The following is a 16,812-nucleotide window of genomic DNA, read 5'->3' as shown; positions in this document are numbered from 1 at the left end:
TCCTTTAGGATTGACTGGTTTGATCTCCTTGCAATCGAAAGAACTTGCAATATGATCTTGGTATTAAAACTGTCCTGGTGACAAGTGGACATGAATCTTTGTTGCCAGCGTAGATTATGATTGAATGGTGAAGCCCATTAATGGTAGCCTCACGGTAGTGCTGAGAATAGGGCGCTAAGACCTCTTAGGATCCCCGAAGCTCTGTTCCCTGGGGTGGCTCCTCCTCTCTGATCTGTGACCTAGATCGTAGCTAGAGACACGTCCCAGAGTGGACTTCCTGCCACAAGACCATTTCATTTAATCTCCTCCTGATTTTCAGAAGCTCATATGGGCCCCACTAATTTTTTCTAATCTATACCAAATGAAAATTGCTAAAAACTTAGACTCATGGCATGATTAAGGCCCAGCATCACTATAATTTAGTGTAAAATACACTGTACAACCTGAATAACTAACAATTACAGTGTGTAAAGACTTCTTTTCTTGAAGTTTTTAAACCTCTCTTGAATAGAGAACATAATTTTATAGCTATTCAACAATTTCAGAATGGCGCGATTGAATTCTCCCGTCAGATAATTTTTACGAAGTCAGTATGCATTCCTATTTTAAGTACAAAGCTTTTAGTGAAAATGAACCCAAGAGTCATCTGTGAAATAAAATACACTCTGGGTTTCTTTCTCTCCCCCTGACTTCACTGTCACAATTACTGTGCCTTGTGCATTTAACCACTGTGTTTTTCTTTTCTGTAGTGTCTTTTACTAACTGAATCTGAACCTTACTTGTACCATTTTTAGTATAAATTACTCATCATTTATTTATGTTGGTGTTTTTGTTCATAATCTCTTGAACCATAAACAAACATATAAAACCATGAGTTCCTAAATAAAATCAATGACAAAGCCAAAAAGTGGGCCAAATTAATAGTATTCCCCACTTTTCAATGCTGTCGAGGATACAGAGTCAGATGATCACCCGGCATGGTTTGCAGTGAGTGTGGTATTAGTCGCTCAGTCATGTCTGACTCTTTGTAGCCCCGTGGACTGTAGCCCGCCAGGCTCCTCTGTCCAAGCAAGAATATTGGAGTGGGTAGCCATTCCCTTCTCCAAGAGATCTTCCCAACCCAAGGATCGAACCCGGGTCTGCTGCACTGCAGGCAGATTCTTTACTGTCTGAGCCACCAGGGAAGCAGTGAAGGGATGTAGTTAAAAGATTTGGACTAATGGGATCACCAGCGTCTAGCATATATGGAAGCTGCCTTTCCTGGCACACTTTTGACCCAGAAACAACAGAAATAGCCCAGAAAACATGCAGTTGCTGGTAGTCTCGCTGGGGAATTTTCAGACGGAACCAGGAAGGACTTTTAGTTCATCTGAAGATCTAAGAACTGGAATCTCAGGCAGAAAATTGAGCCCTCAGCATTGGCTGTAGGCTGCGATGACAGCCGGTCATACCTGCACAGGTGAGAACTGCTTTTTATGTGCCAGCGAGGATGAAAGGGCTGGAGATGCACCCCTTCCTCCCTTCCAGCTGATTCAGTAGCAGGGATAGACCGTCCTTAGATGAAAGGAAGAACTCAGGAGCACACCAGGAAGAGCCTAGAATTTCCGAGGTGACAGAAGGAAATTGTGGTCAAGAGCTGATAAGTGGGAGGAGAAGATCCAGCTTTTTGAGAAGGGCAAGGAGAGGCCCCCACCGCAGCCAGGCAGCAGGCAGAGCACCTCCAGTCCTGCTGGAGGTGGCCAGGGGCAGGGCTGAGCTCAGGGCAGCGGTGCTGGGTACCAGGGGGCCTGGGTGTGCTCTAAGGAGGGAGGGACTGGGAAGATGGCTGGGGTGGGGGGGGGGGGGCGGGTGGTGGGTCTCTGATACCCGCCCTCAGGCGTGCAGGGCACACACATAGCACCACACCTACTGCTTCTCGCAGCCCAGTGTTGGAGCCTCTAGACTCAGGTTCCCGCCATGTTGGGAGGAAAGAGGCTTTGCCGAGACACCTGGAGAACTCAAAGGGGGACTTCCCTGAGGGTCCAGTGATTAAGGCTCCACGCTTCCAGTGCAAAAGACGAGGGTTCGGTCCCTGGCTGGGGAACTAAGATCCCACGTGCTGCACAGCCCGTGCATGCTCAGTTGTGCCCAGCACTGCAACCCCATGAGCTGTAACCCACCAGGCTCCTCTGGCCATGGGACTTTCCTGGCAAGAATTCTGGAGTGGGTTGGCATGTCCTTCTCCAGAAATGATGTGAAGTCTTTAAAACAACTATTCACATATGTGTGAGCAAACTATATGTCATGGTAGAAAGGAGTCCAGGGCCCCGTGTCCTGGCATCTGGAGGGGACCCTTGAACATTCTGAGGATGGTCAGTGGGGACTGGGAGCTGCCACTTGGTTAGTAGAGAAGAGCCAGTCAGCGTCCACTCTCATCTGCATGAGGACGTTAACTGGAAGTAAAGACAGATCTCGGCCCTCAGGGAGGAGACACCCTTGAAAATGACAAACATTATGAGGCCAAAGCGGGTGCCAACAGGAAGCTGACTGCTGGCCAGGTAGAGCTGGGTCATCAGAATGGAAGGTGAGCGTGAAGCCTGAAGACCAGCCACCGGCCAAGGACACGTTCATGTCCAGTGACCCTCATGGTCCTGTTAGGACAGGACCTCTCTTCTGGGCACTTCCAGCCTCAGGACTCAAAATGTTTGAGAGCAATGGGAGACAAGAGCCATGGCTTCAAGTGGGCATCACCCTCCCCCAAACATTATTTCACACCCTTTTGAAGTCATCTGGTTTTCGAATGTCTGCCTTGAACACAGTCGATGGCTGCCACGTGCACTGGAAGTGCTCCCTTCCTGGGTCTGCCGTGGGAATCATTGCCTTCTGCAGACAAAGAAATACTTTTTGCAGTGTGTGGACTGGTCTGCCTTGTCCGTTGACAGAAATTTTCAAAGAGACTTAAAAAGATTTGAAATAGTGGACAGAGATGTGTGCCAGAGGGTTCTCTCTCTAAAGTGCAAACTCAGTAGGAAAAACAAAAATATGAAAGATTCCAACACCTTTCATCTGCTTTGTGAAGTAAGATGTTAAAAAAAAAAAGTGCAGTAACTGAAGTCAAGTTGTCACTTCTCATTTTGCACTGAAAATTGTGGAGGGAGCTAGTCAAATGGGTAATAACTAAATTAAAACCTTGTTTGTCATCTCATCAGTTCCGATCTGTCAGCTTCGTTTAGTTTGAAAGATGTGTTGGAGGAAGTAGCACATTTCAAAAAACAAAACAGCTAGTCACCAGCTCTGAACGGGCCTTCTAGAAAGCAGAAATATGTCATCCTCGCCTTTTCTCCCTGAAACAAAGCCTTCTGATTTGATAGATGCTTGGCATCTTCTGTGAGACTCCGTGAAATGTCTGCTTCTTCCCCAGCATGCTTTTCTCCTCCCAAAACTTTTGTTTTTTATTAAAAGACTAGACCCCTCCATCCCCCGGCAGCAGGAGGCTGGAAGAGAAGCATCTTTATCAGTGCCATCATCTGTGTTTATAACCAGTTGTCAGCAAAACCTCCAACCTAAAGGACATCGAGTGGATAGACTTGAAGGAAGTGGAAGCAAGGGTTAGTCGCTCAGTCGTGTCTGACTCTTTGCAACCCCATGGACTGTAGCCCGCCAGGCTCCTCTGTCCATGGGATTCTCCAGGCAAGAATACTGGAGTGGGTTGCCATGCCCTCCTCCAGGGGATCTTCCTGACCCAGGGATCGAACCCAGGTCTCCTGCGTTGCAGGTGGATTCTTTCCTGTCTGAGCCACCAGGAAGCCCTGAGGAAGCCCTTAGTAACCTCCAGACCTCTCTGAGACTTCCTGGGCCCAGCCTCTTCTGCCACCAAAGTGTCTCCCAGAGATGCTCTCACACTGATCCATTGATTTTCTTCTGCTTCTTCCCTGGTTCTCTGAGCCACCGGAGGAAGGAGGAGCCAGACCATAGCCACCAGGGACAAACTGGTGCTGGCACTGCCTCAGCACTGCATGCAGGGTTTATAACAGTCTTATTATCCACATTTCTTGTTTGTTTGTTTCTTTAATTAAGGGTTTTGTTTTGTTTTCTGGCCATGCCTTGAAGCATGTGGGCTCTTAGTTCCCTGATCAGGGATTGAACCTGTGCCCCCTGTATTGGAAGCTCAAGAGTCTTAACCAGTGGACCACCAGGGAAGTCCCTGTCCATACCTCTTTAAGAAGCACAGCAGGTATGCTGGCTTTTTCTGTGACTTTTCCCGAGACTTTTGAGAAAATGATTTTCAAACATAAGCAACCATGGTTCTCCTGAGCAAGGTATTAATACCTTGCTGTAAAGTGCTCAGCCTGAGAATGCTTGTTGCTTCTTTCTAACCAGTTTGATTTACAGGAAATAAAGTGAGTCACAGAAAAAAAACAGTGTAAGGGATTGGAGAGGGCCTTCTCTTGGTAATTCTGTGTCAGCACTGCTTGATGAGGGCCTAGGAGCCTGGAGAGACCAGACCTTGGTCTCCACCAGTGGTACCTGGCCGTCTGAGAGGGAAACCATCATTAGGGCTGGTGGGAGGCCCAAACCATACCCAGGACGTGGATGTCCTGGAAGAGCAAGGACGAGAGGGCCCCAGAGGGGACTTCTGTGACACCGCACTCAGATAGTCTTCCTCCTGTCATTCTCTTGGGCTGGATGATGTCCCTCCCAAATTCTTATGCTGAGCCCCAGCCCTCTGTACCTCAGAATTCGACCTTATTTGGAAATAGAGTCATCCAGATGTAATGAGTTAAGAGGAGATTGTGCTTGGGGAAGGACACCATCTAATGACTGGTGTCCTTATAAAAGGGGGAACCTTGGGGACAGATGTGCACACACAGCCTTGTGCAGGCTCCTGTCCTGCTGCCCCAAGACAAGGAGCTCCCAGAAGCTGGGACAGATCCTGCCCTCAGGGGAGCCTTGGTCTCCATGGCCAAATCAATTACGAGATGATTGATTTCTGTTGTGGAAGCCACAGCCAAGGAGCAGGGCACACGGGCTCCTTGTTACAGCAGCCCCGGCGAACTCACACGCTCCCTTAGGCTCTCTAGCTGCAGTCTCACGGGCTTTGTCACTTCCTGTCTCCCATCCCCTCTCCTCACTGCATACCCAGCCCTGGGGGTGCTCACCCAGCCACTGCTCGGTCACCATCGCCATCTTAACTGCCCCAGGCCCCCCGAGCCCCAGGTCCAGCTCTGCTAAATTATTCACAGTAACTGCTTGGTTAAGGGGAAGAGGTCAGTAAACAGTGGGCAAAAATACTCACAAAATGACATATGTAGTTTTCACTTTTGGCCACGCCAGGATGTGAGATCTAAGTTCCCTGATCACGGATCAAACCTACATCCCCTACCTTGGAAGCTCAGAGCCTTAACCACTAGACCACCAGGGAAGTCCTAACTTACGTAGTTTAAATACCTCGGATTTCATTTCAGGCACGTGGCGATCAGCCATTCCTCAGATGTGTGATGCCAGGTCTTTCTGTGCAGTGAGGCTCCCGAGCAGAGTGAGTTGTGACGTTGACCTCACGCTATCACTGTTCACACAGTGTTCTAGAGAGCAGCCTACCAGCCTGAGCTTTGGGCATGCTGTGGTTGTTGGTTAAAGTGATTTACAGAGGGGAGTGGAGACCATGGTGCGTCAAGCATGGGAAGTTAGTGAAGGGAGTTTCACTGCACACTTTGTTCCTCCACTGGGCCTTCTGCTCCTCCTCTCAGCCTTGTGTGTGCTGGGTCGATCAGTAGTGTCTGACTCTGCAACACCATGGACTGTAGCCCACCAGGCTCCTCTGTCATAGGATTTCTTAGGCAAGAACACAAATGGGTTGCCATTTCCTCCCCCAGGGGATCTTCCCAACCAGGGTTCGAACCCGAATTTCTTGCATCTCCTACATTGGTGGGTGGATTCTTTACCACAGGCATTACCCAAGAAGTGCAATCCAGTATGACCTCATACCAAATGATCACGTCTGCAGAGACCCTTATTCCAAGTAAAGCCATGTCCGCAGGGATTAAGACCTGAATATGTCTTTTGGGGGATCTCGGTTCAACCCACAACACCAGCATTTTTAAGTGTGTTCTCTCTTGCTTCCTTGGCCTGTAGAGAAGGAAGTACAGAATTTGAGAATGTGCTTCTACATGGTGTCCAGTGCCCACCATGGACCCCTGGGCGGTGGGCACCCTGGGCTGTGTTCATATAATCACTGTGTTCACCCTCCGCTGTTGCAAATGTGATTTTCTTTGCTTTAGACTTTCAAAGTTGGTTGCCTGTTTTTAATGTCCTTAAGTGAATACCATTGCTATCATGGAATATTCCACGTGGAAGAGATCAAAACTTCTCACAGCCAACAGAGACTCCCCAGGGGGCTGGAAATAGAACAAGAAGCCAGTATTTGGCGTATGAGAGAACACTTAAGGATCTTGGGTGGTGTTAGACGTTGCGTGGTCAGATATTTTGAAAGCAGACGCAGTGAAAGTGGTCTACAGTCCTGGATCAGCCGTGGTGACCCTCATGCATCTCCATGCTGTTTCTGCGGGCTCCAGCATCTCACGGGCGAAGCGTGCCTTTGGAGGCTTTGTGGTCTGAAGCTGTAAATTCCCTCATACCAGAAACACTTTCCTAAGCCCGGAAATGGAGCTACATAAAGAAGATCAGACGGTGTTCCAGCAGTTGAGCACACTCAGTGTTTCCTAAGGGCTCAGAAAACATGGTATGTCCAGAGGGAACTCTGCCCACGTGAGCTGCAGCCCTGGGGAACTTTTCCGCTTGCTATTTTTTTCCCCTCCAGCAGATGTTTGTATGGAAATGTGATCTTTAATTCCTTAAAGACCCATCTCCCCGGAGTTAATCCCTCTTTTGAAGTCCTAATCTTTTGTGTAATGCTTTTTGGTCATCTTGACTCCAAGTGTTACGTGTTACAGATGGAAAATTCTGTGGGCTTCTTGCATGACATTTGGGCCCAAAAGAAGATAACTGTAGCGCCGGAGGGGAAAACATGGTGAATTTCCAAAGCCCATTGGAAATGGAGTTTGGCTGTCTTAACATCATTCCAGACAACTAGCATGTGATTTAATTCTTTCACAAATGCACTCAAAGGAGGCAAACAAATCTAACTTTCTTTGTGAGCATCTCAGTTATGATGGACATTGCCCTGATGCTTGTAAAGAGCAAAGCTGCAAATTCACGTGAGCCCTCCAGGTTCTTGACACAGCAGTTGGTCACGTGGGACCCATCTTGAGACTCATGCCATTTGAAGTCACTAGAGCAAGAAACTGTCAACAGCTGGCCACTTGTTGATACTTGTGTGCTCTGGCGAAGACCTCAGGTCCCCCCTTGACTCCAAAGATGTTTCGGGAAACACGTAGGATGTGTTCTTGGGAGCTCTGCCGGCTCCTTTCAGCTCTCCAGGGCGTGAAGAGTTGCAGATCTGTTGCAGGGTGCCGTGCAGGTCTCTTCTCTGGATTCTTCTTCTGGTCCCTGCCAAGAGTGGGCATCTAGGGGTAGTTGGACCCAAGAATGGAAAGAAGGTGCCCCAAGATGCTGTCTTCTTTCTTTCCTTCCTTCCTGCCCTCTCCTCCAGCTGCTCAAAAATGGCCAACCAGAGGAGGACCAACCCTCCTGTAATTGATGTGAAGCAATCACCTTGTAGGAGCTAGACTTGACGGGGGCATTAGAATAACAGTTTTTTTCTGAATGGGACCCATGCTGCCAGCCTCTCCTGCATCTCGAAGTGAGGATCACACGGCAGTAGCATGCGACTGAATTAATATACCATTTAGCTATGGGCACATCCCGGTTGAAACTTTGGAAAGAAGGTTTACATTTATAGTCTCTGATTTTCTTGTTCAGCTTTCCCTGGTTGTTGAGACAGTAAAGAATCTGCAGGAGACTGGGTTCGATTCTTGGTTTGAGAAGATCCCCTGGAGGAGGGCATGGCAACCCACTCCAGTATTCTTGCCTAGAGAATCCCATGGACAGAGGAGCCTGGCGGGCTGCAGTTCATGGGGTCGAAAAGAGTCAGGCATGACTGAGTGACTAAGCACATTTTCTTGTTCTATTAAAAGTGTCCAAAAATTCTAGAAAAATGGTACTGGTGGACTTATTTGCAGGGCAGGAATAGAGCTGCAGACATAGAGAACAGACCTATGGACACTGTGGGGTAAGGAGAGGATGGGATGAATTGAGAGAGTAGCTACCATGTGTAAAATAACTAGCTAGTGGAAAGCTGCTGTATGGTACAGGGAGCTCAGCCTGGTGCTTTGTGATGACCTAGAGGGTTGGGATGCGGTGGGAGGTGGGAGGGAGGTTCAAGGGAGAGGAGACATGTGTATCAGTTCAGTTCAGTCGCTCAGTTGTGTTTGACTCTTTGCAAACCCATGGACTGCAGCCCACCAGACTTCCCTGTCCATCACCAACTCCCGGAGCTTACTCATGTCCATCCAGTCGGTGATGCCATCCAACCATCTCATCATCCCCTGTTGTCCGCTTCTCCTCCCGCCTTCAGTCTTTCTCAGCATCAGTGTCTTTTCAAATGAATCAGTTCTTCGCATCAGGTGGACACATCAGGCCATGTGGCTGATTCATGCTGATGTTTGGCAGAAACCAACACAACATGGTAAAGCAGTTAGTTATCCTCCAGTTAAAAATGAATTTTCAAAAATGTCCGGTTTCTGTGTGTGGGTAGGAAGGCCACGTGAGCAGTGAGTAATGAAGGAAGCCCAGGACCACTAACTAAGCCTGTTGAGTTTGTGCAACACATGCTTTCCTCTGTATGTGGAAGGATCATGAGGGACTCGGGCTTGCCTCCTGCCTGGGTGGGCGCCCCGCTGGCAGGGGCACTGTGTGTTGAGAATCTCTATCCTTCCATCTAGAAAGGGGCCCAGGCTGAGCAGAGTGGGAGCAGGAGCCACCTGGGTCTCCTGCACCTCCTGTGCGATTGTGATCAGGGCTGTTGTGATCGGTCACCCTCTGGCCCCACCCCACACTCCTCCTGATGACCTGAGGGCCAGTCTGGAAAGCTGCCCTAGAAAATCTTTGACAAAAGCATCCATGGGTGCCCAGTCAAACCTGAAGGAGCAGATTTTTCTAGTAAGTCATAGAGAAGAGCAAGGCATTGAGGCCCAGCATGTTAAAGTGCATGGTTCAAATCCCCAGTCACACCAGCTAGTACATCGGTTCTGTCACTGACTCATTCATGCCTCATCAGTTAAAGCATTTAGAATCTGATACCTAATTGACTTCCCTCGTAGCTCAGTCGGTAGAGGATCTGCCTGCAATGCAGGAGACCCGGGTTTGAGTCTTGGGTTGGGAAGATCCCCTGGAGAAGGAAATGGCTACCCACTCCAGTGTTGTCATCTGGAGAATCCCATGGACAGAGGAGCCTGGTGAGCTACAGTCCATGGGGTCGCAAAGAGTCAGACATGACTGAGCGACTTAGCATGAAGGCACCTAATTGACACTTAATAGGTGTGCATTTGGTCTACCTGAATAAGCTTTCTTGGCTCTGTTCTCGGAGCTGAGGCTAGGATTTGAGTCTGTGATATCTGATGAGAAACATTTCCCTGGAGACAGGAGAGACGGGCCTCTGTGTCCCCGTTCACCTCTGTGAGGCTGCGTGTGTCGGCCTTCAGCTGTCCTTTCTCAACCTTTCGCCTTTAGCAGGCCTGTGTATTTTAGGGTCTGAATCCACAGACTGTTGAGAAAACTTACCTGAACCCAAGAGGGCAGCTCCTGGTGAAAATAGTGAGTATTTATTGAGCCCGTGTTATTTGTCTGGCCCTGTTCTATAGGCTTTGCAATATGGGAACTCATTTACTCTTTACAACATTCCAATGAGATGGCTACTGATTTTTGTGCCATGGTTTTGGCTGAGGAAACTATAGAATGAGTGAGCTGCCTGAGGTCACAGAAAGGTGCCAGAGCTGGTATTGGAGGCTGAGGTTGGAGCTTTGGTCCTGCCTTCCCAGTGATGGGTATCAGGGGCTGCTCTGAAGCACCGCCTTGCCCAGGCTGTTTCTGGAACAGCTGTCATGTATGGAGAAGATGCAGGCAGCAAGTGTTTAGCAGCACTTTGTGATCAGGATGTTCCTGGAAGTAAAAACAGAGTGGAGGTTGCACCATAGAGGGAAAGAGTAACTCAGTGAAAGGGGAGGAAATTCTTCCTGGGGAGGTTACTTGTGAACTGGGTTCTGAAGACTAAATAGGAGTTCACCCAGCATACTTAGTAAGACACAACAGTCAGAAGAAATAGCATGCAAAGGATGGAGATATGAAACAGCAGGGATTTTTTTTTTTAAAGATGAAGGTGGGACTTCCCTGACAGTCCAGTGGTTAAGACTCAGTACTTCCACTGCAGAGGGCACAGGTTCAATCCATGGTCGGGGAACTAAGATCCCACCTGCATGCATGCTACTTGACCAAAAAAGAAGTCCCCAACAGGGACCTTATGAAAAAAAAAGTGAGTGTACTGCAAGCACTTCTATCATGGACGAGTGATAAAGCGCAGGGGAAAATACTGTGTGTGTTGAGACCAGAGAGGCAGAAAGAGCCAGAAAACAAAGGGCCTGGGAACCTGCCATGCCAGGAAAAGTATCAAAGTGTTAGTCGCTCAGTCATGTCCGACTCTTTGCAACCCTGTGGACTGTAACCCACCAAGCTCCTCTGTCCGTGGGATTCTCCAGACAAGAATACTAGAGTGGGTTGCCATTCCATTCTCCAGAGGATCTTCTTGACCCAGGGATTGAACCTGGGTCTCCTGCTTTACAGGCGGGTTCTTTACCGTTGAAGCCACCAGGGAAGCCCCATGCCAGGGAACCTGACTTAATTCTGGGCATGTAGGCAATTGAATATCATAGTTTTAAACCAAGGTCAAAATACCCAAACATACTGCTTTATTCCCTGATAATAATTATTGAAGGAAAAGATAATCAAACTCAGTAAGCTCCATATCTGATGTGTTACCATCATGCTGAAGAATGTTGGCTTTTAATCTCCCCCACTGTTTCTTCATCTTTTCATCAGCAATCCTCTTTGGCAAAAGTTATTCTCAGATGCCAAGATAAGCACTGGGGAGGTTTTTTGGGTTTTTTTTTTTAATGTTTTTTTAAGTGCCTTTGATTGCATAAGAGCGTCATGTAGAACTGTTTCCAGTAGTATCTTTTTAGCAGGAATGGAGGCTAAGACTGATTATGTAATTGTTCCCTCAATTTAGTCTCAGAAGCTAACACGCCACCAGCATATGAAAAGCCCTGATGATCACAATGGCGTCTGAGTGTCTTTCCTGCTCACGGTTTCTGGCACCGTTGCTTTTGCATCGCTCACTGAAAAGTAGAAATTGATGGTTTAAATGTGGCAGGACTGTTCACCGCGCATAGGGCACCCTGGACTCAGAGCTCCATCTGCCCGGTACTTCCCACAGCCAGCCCCTCCCACCAGAAAATGGATTCATGCACATGTGTTCCTTAGAGACCCTCGCGGGGTCTCACTGTGTTAACACTGAAATGAGGAGTGGCAGCAAATTTCTGCTGCCCTGAGGTTCCGTTTTGCAAGCAGAACAGAGTACCATCTGTCGGAGGAGGTGGCGGGAGGGTACAGATACTGCTGTGAATTCCATGAATGCTGAATTGCTATAGAATTTTTTTTTTTTAACTTAAGACGCTTTGCATTTAGTTTGTTTATTTGTGTTTGTGTTTTTTATTTTTATTTTTTAGAATAGTCCTTATCAGTGGCAGAAGATCCTTCTGTAGTATATTTTCAGTGCTGCCGTATCGGGACAGTACCCAAGTTGGGTATGTATATGCATGCTTGCTTTGTAGCCCTCTGGGCGAAAACTTCTGACACCCTGTGTGTGATGTGGCCATGCCTTACATTTCAAAGAGCTTGCCTTGCCAATTCAGTATTTGTAAATTTGAAAGGAAAAAAAAAGTTTCACTTTCTTTTCAGCCAAGAAGCTTGCTTATTGTTGCTATTTGTGTGTGTGTGTGTGTGTGTGTGTGTCTTAGCACGTTGCCTGCTGTTTCTAAACCTCTTGCAATACTATAAGGCAAGAGCAATCTGGGGCCCACCCATCCTGCAGGGCCTCGTCAACTTTTGGAGAAAGGTAGGTCAAGAAAGGAATCAGACGAATGGGTGGCATTCCTGCATCCTCGCCCCTGAACTGGGGGCTGGACAGTGACCAGTGAGCTGCAGCAAATATTAAAGCAAAGCAGTATCGGAACAGACCTGTGTGATTCAGATGGAGGAATGCACGCGTCTCTCGATCAACAAGCCCCTCCTTTGCTCTAAAAAGAACTAGGTGATGCTCTGACGTGGCAAAGCCCCGCCTCCTCATTCTGCATCCCCGAACTCTGTGTTGTTTCTCCTCTCCAGCCCCCACCCTGAGTCTGACTTCTTCGCCCCCTCACCTGTTCACTGCATCCACTATTTGTCATCAGGGAGCTGTTGGTATTATTTAGGGCAGGACAGGTCCCTGTAGAGGATGACAGGAGCACTGTGAGATGGCAGGTCTGGTTTCTGCAGACCAAATCTGGTGTTGCCCTCTGGTCACTGGAACAGTGACACCCGACTGTTGCCCCTTCCGAGGGCATTATGCCCCTGACCATTCACTCCTCTCCCACCCACTTCCATGGGCTCTGCCTGGTCATTCCCCATTCACCGTGACCTTCCCTTCCCCGCCCCTCCCACAGACCTGTCAGACTTCCAGCCTGTTAAACTCACTCTGATCTTTATTCTTACTCTACACCAAAATCTCCATCATGCATCTTTTTCATGGAATACTGACTATTATTAGTGCTAAGTTGCTTTCAGTTATGTCCAACTCTTTGTGACCCTATGGATTGTAGCCCACCAGGCTCCTCTGTCCTTGGAATTCTCCAGGCAAGAATACTGGAATGGGTTTGCTGTGCCCTCCTCCAGAGAAGATAGAACCTGCATCTCTTATGTCTCCTGCATTGGCAGGCGGGTCCTTTACCACTAGTGCCGCCTTAAGAACAATAATAATCTTACTGTTTGTTGTTGTAGTTGTTGTTCAGTCGCTCAGTCATGTCCGACTCTTTGTGACGCCATGGACCGCAGCATGCCAGGATTCCGTCTTTCACTATCTCCCAGAATTTGCTCAGACTCATGTCCATTGAGTCGATGATGCCATCCAACAGTCTCATCCTCTGTTGTCCCCATTCTCCTCCTGCCCTCAGTCATTCCCAGTATCAGGATCTTTTCCAATGAGTTAGCTCCTCGAAGCAGGTAACCAAAGTATTAGAGCTTGAGCATCAGTCCTGCCAGGGAATATTCAGGACTGATTTCCTTTATAATTGACTGGTTTGATCTCCTTGCTGTCCAAGGGACTCTCAAGAGTCTTCTCCAACACCACAGTTCAAAAGCATCAATTCTTCCTGGACATAAGGGCATTGAGATTTCTCCTCTGGTATCCCCCAGCTAATTCATTAAAGGTCATCTGGCGTGGACAGTGCACCAGCTAACACCAGCTCATGTGAGCTCAGTGACAGGGACTGCTCTTCAGCTCCCAAGATAGACTTTTAGAGCTAGAAGGAACTTGGAGACTGTCTAGGCCTGTGGTTTGCAGGCTTTTTCTTTTTTAGCTGAAGAAGCCATTCTTCCAATGCAAGTTTACACAAAGTACCAATAAATAAAATCCCTAACTGCAGAGTTATTTCAGCAAAGTGGGAGTGAGGATGAGACGCCCACTCATGTCCACTCTGCCCCTCATGGTCCCATTAGGGAAACCATAGTCTTTATCCATCCCTCAAGCCAGGGAGTCATTAGGTGCATGGGAGAGAGCTGTCTCAGGCTGGATCCTCAATCCCAGCAAATTAACCAGCCTTTCTGGGCCTAGGCATACTTGTCTGTAAAATCAGATATAATGTCAACCTCAGAGTTTTGAGAACATTAGTGGAAGATTAACATATGAACACTCTATTGAGTACCCTGCCAGGCTACAGTAGATACTCATTAAATGTTAACTTTGGGAACGTGTTTGGTCACAGAGCTACCTCATCACTCTTTCTAGATCTGCCCCTATACGGCAGTTCCCAGTCCTCTTCATGGTGAGTTAGCCAGTGCCTACAAACACAAACCCAAGAGATTCGTCTGCTCTTGGAGTTGGTCTTTGTTTTCCTCAGTGATACATCATTATTTTTAAAAATCAGGACTTCCCTGGTGGTCCAGTGGTTTTAAGAATTCGCCTTCCATTGCAGGGGATGCAGGTTCAATGTCTGGTCAGGGAAGATCCCACATGCCTCAGGGTCACTAAGCCCCAGTGCAGCCAAATTAGTAAAGAATCTGCCAATAATGCAGGAGATCCAGGTTTGATCCCTGGGTCAGGAAGATCCCCTGGAGAAGGGAATGGCTACCCACTCCAGTATTCTTGCCTGGAGAATCCCAAGGACAGAGGAGCCTGGCGGGCTACAGTTCATGGGGTCACAAAGAGTCAGACAGAACTGAGCAAATAACACACTTCAAAAAGAAAAAAAAAAAAATCTGGAAAGTACATAAAAACAAAAGGAAGATGAAAATTACTGAGCCTCACCTCAAAGCCATCATGAGTATTTTGGTCTGTTTCCTTCCAGTCTTTTTTTTTTCCCTCCATTGGAACATGTGCTTGTATGGAATATGACAAGATGATTGTTCTGTTTTGATCTTTCTTGCTGGTGGTAAGAGGCTCTGCCAGATCCCACCTTTCAAAACAAGCTATTGGAAGCTGGTTGCTGAGAAGAGGAACAGATGTTGCCTGTCTTTTTCACTATAACTGAAACATCAAACCTTCCCATAGCTGTAAACACTCTTCTCAGATTAAGCTTGTAAATTATGCCATTTTCTGGGAAGAGTCCCAGCCTTAAACCAGCTCCTCTTCTCTCAACCAGTTGCCAAGGCCCGACTGAGTCTTGTTGCTTTTTATCCACATTACTCATTGCCTTCTCTTTCTAGCATGGATTTGTGGTTTGGCTTGGCGACCCTCCACTTATAGAATGAATTGTAAGCAAGATGCCCATCTTTCCTGAGTAGGCAGATCCTACTTGATAAACAGCTCATCCACCGTTGTAAAACCATTGCCCCTCCTCTTGCTTCTCAGCTCACACCCCATCCTCTGGCCTGTGAGGTGCCATCACCATGGGAGCTGGAGTGGAAAACCTGGGAGCTCTAAAGGAATCTATGAGTTCAGAATTAGAGAGAGAGGAAATTGTGAAACGGAGAAACAGCTTGGGAGAAAGGCTCCTGCAGTCCTGAGAAGAAAAAGCAAATTCAGAGCGGGAGGTGGAAATAATGCAAACTCGACCGCTTTTAAAATATTATGGAGGGTCAGCCCCAAACCAGGAAACCACAAGAGAAACCCAGCTTCATCTTATGTCTTCACCATCTTTCACCCTCTGAGCTGTTGCTCCTGCAACCGTAGCTCTTGCTAGTACTGTTGGGCTAGTTGAGTCACGCTGCAGGCCTAAAGGGCACTGTAAGGGCTAATTGCCATTTATAACATTGCATCAGTAGATAATGCATTTTGAGTCCAGAGGGCCAACTCGAAAGCTTTTGGATAACAGCCCGCTGGTGAGTGAGAGATGCAGGCGTTGTATTGGGGACCAGTCCGGAGATTGCCCCTGTGCATAAGGGGAGTGATGTGGGTGCCCACATACTCTTACTTCCTGAAACATGTGGACATCCGTAGGTATTCCTGTATGTATGATATGTGTGTCTGTGTGTGCTCCGTGGTGTCTGAGTCTTTATGACCCCATGGCCTATAGCCTGCCAGTCTCCTCTGTCCATGGGGTTTCCCAAGCAAGAATATTGGAGTGGGTTGCTATTTCCTTCACCATGGAATCTTCCTGATCCGGGGAGCGAACGGGTGTCTCCTTCATTGGCAGGCAGATTCTTTACCACTGAGCCACCTGGGAAGCTATTATATGTATGGATCCAACCAAAACGAAGTAGGAATGAATCCAATTAACTTGTGATTCAGAGCTATGTAAGAAGATGACCAAACTAGTGATTCCAGCAGAAACCAGTTTCTGAGACGTGTGTGGGTACAGACTCATCCAGATAACCATACCTGATTGAATGATAGTCACAGGGTTAATTTTATGATAAATGTATCAGAGGGACATCCTTGGTGGTCCAGTGGTTAAGACTTTGCCTCCCAATTCAGGTTCCATCCCTGGTCAGGGAACTAAGATCCCACATGCCTCTTGGCCAGAAAACCAGAACAAGGAAGCAATATTGTAACAAATTCAATAAAGACTTTTAAAAAAATAACAAGTGTATCAGAGACCATATGATGAAGAAAATGGCTTCCCAGTGGAGCACAAGGTACCTCTGGGGGGCGTGATATAAAATAGCAGCTTCCACATGGTGTGTGTGTGCTTAGCTTTTTGGCACTGGGGCATTTCAGATGAGGTCATCCTCTTGGGTCCATTTCCTGAGTTGATCAGCTTGTGACACAGAGAACAGCTTCTTCTATTCTTAGGGGCTCCAAGCCTAAGTGCTGCCTGCCTTGCTCCCGGCCCATCCCCCCTTCCTCCCCACCCATTTTCGCCAAAAACATCTCTTTTCGTTGTGGAAAATTGCACATTCACAAATTGTGTTTCTTTCCTCACACCAAGCATATTTCCACACAGAGACAGATTCAGGAATGATCTCATGGGTGAATCATGCTATTACCCCGCTGTTTATAGGCACTGCCTTTAGACAAAGATTTTGGTGTAAGCTGTGTTAAGGTCCCTTCATTGTCTGCCCGTTACCCAAGCGGGGAGGAGGGGTGGTTTATCAGTGAAGTGCTGAGTGTGGAAGAGGCTGGACTTC

General features: G+C 47.7%; 1 protein-coding gene across 1 annotated transcript in view; it reads left to right on the top strand.

Annotated features, from left to right (window-relative positions):
• The window catches only part of CABLES1 (Cdk5 and Abl enzyme substrate 1), a 104,588-nt gene that overhangs the window by 56,753 nt on the left and 31,023 nt on the right, over window positions 1-16,812 (top strand). Inside the window, exon 4 of the mRNA XM_055559058.1 lies at window positions 11,718-11,795. Coding sequence (XP_055415033.1) covers window positions 11,718-11,795 — 78 coding nt within the window. The remainder of the gene's footprint in view (window positions 1-11,717; window positions 11,796-16,812) is intronic.

This window comes from Bubalus kerabau, chromosome 21, assembly GCF_029407905.1.
Source record: "Bubalus kerabau isolate K-KA32 ecotype Philippines breed swamp buffalo chromosome 21, PCC_UOA_SB_1v2, whole genome shotgun sequence".
NCBI lineage: Eukaryota > Metazoa > Chordata > Mammalia > Artiodactyla > Bovidae > Bubalus > Bubalus kerabau.
Note: the sequence above shows the minus strand (reverse complement) of the source record. Positions and strands in the feature narration are given on the sequence as shown.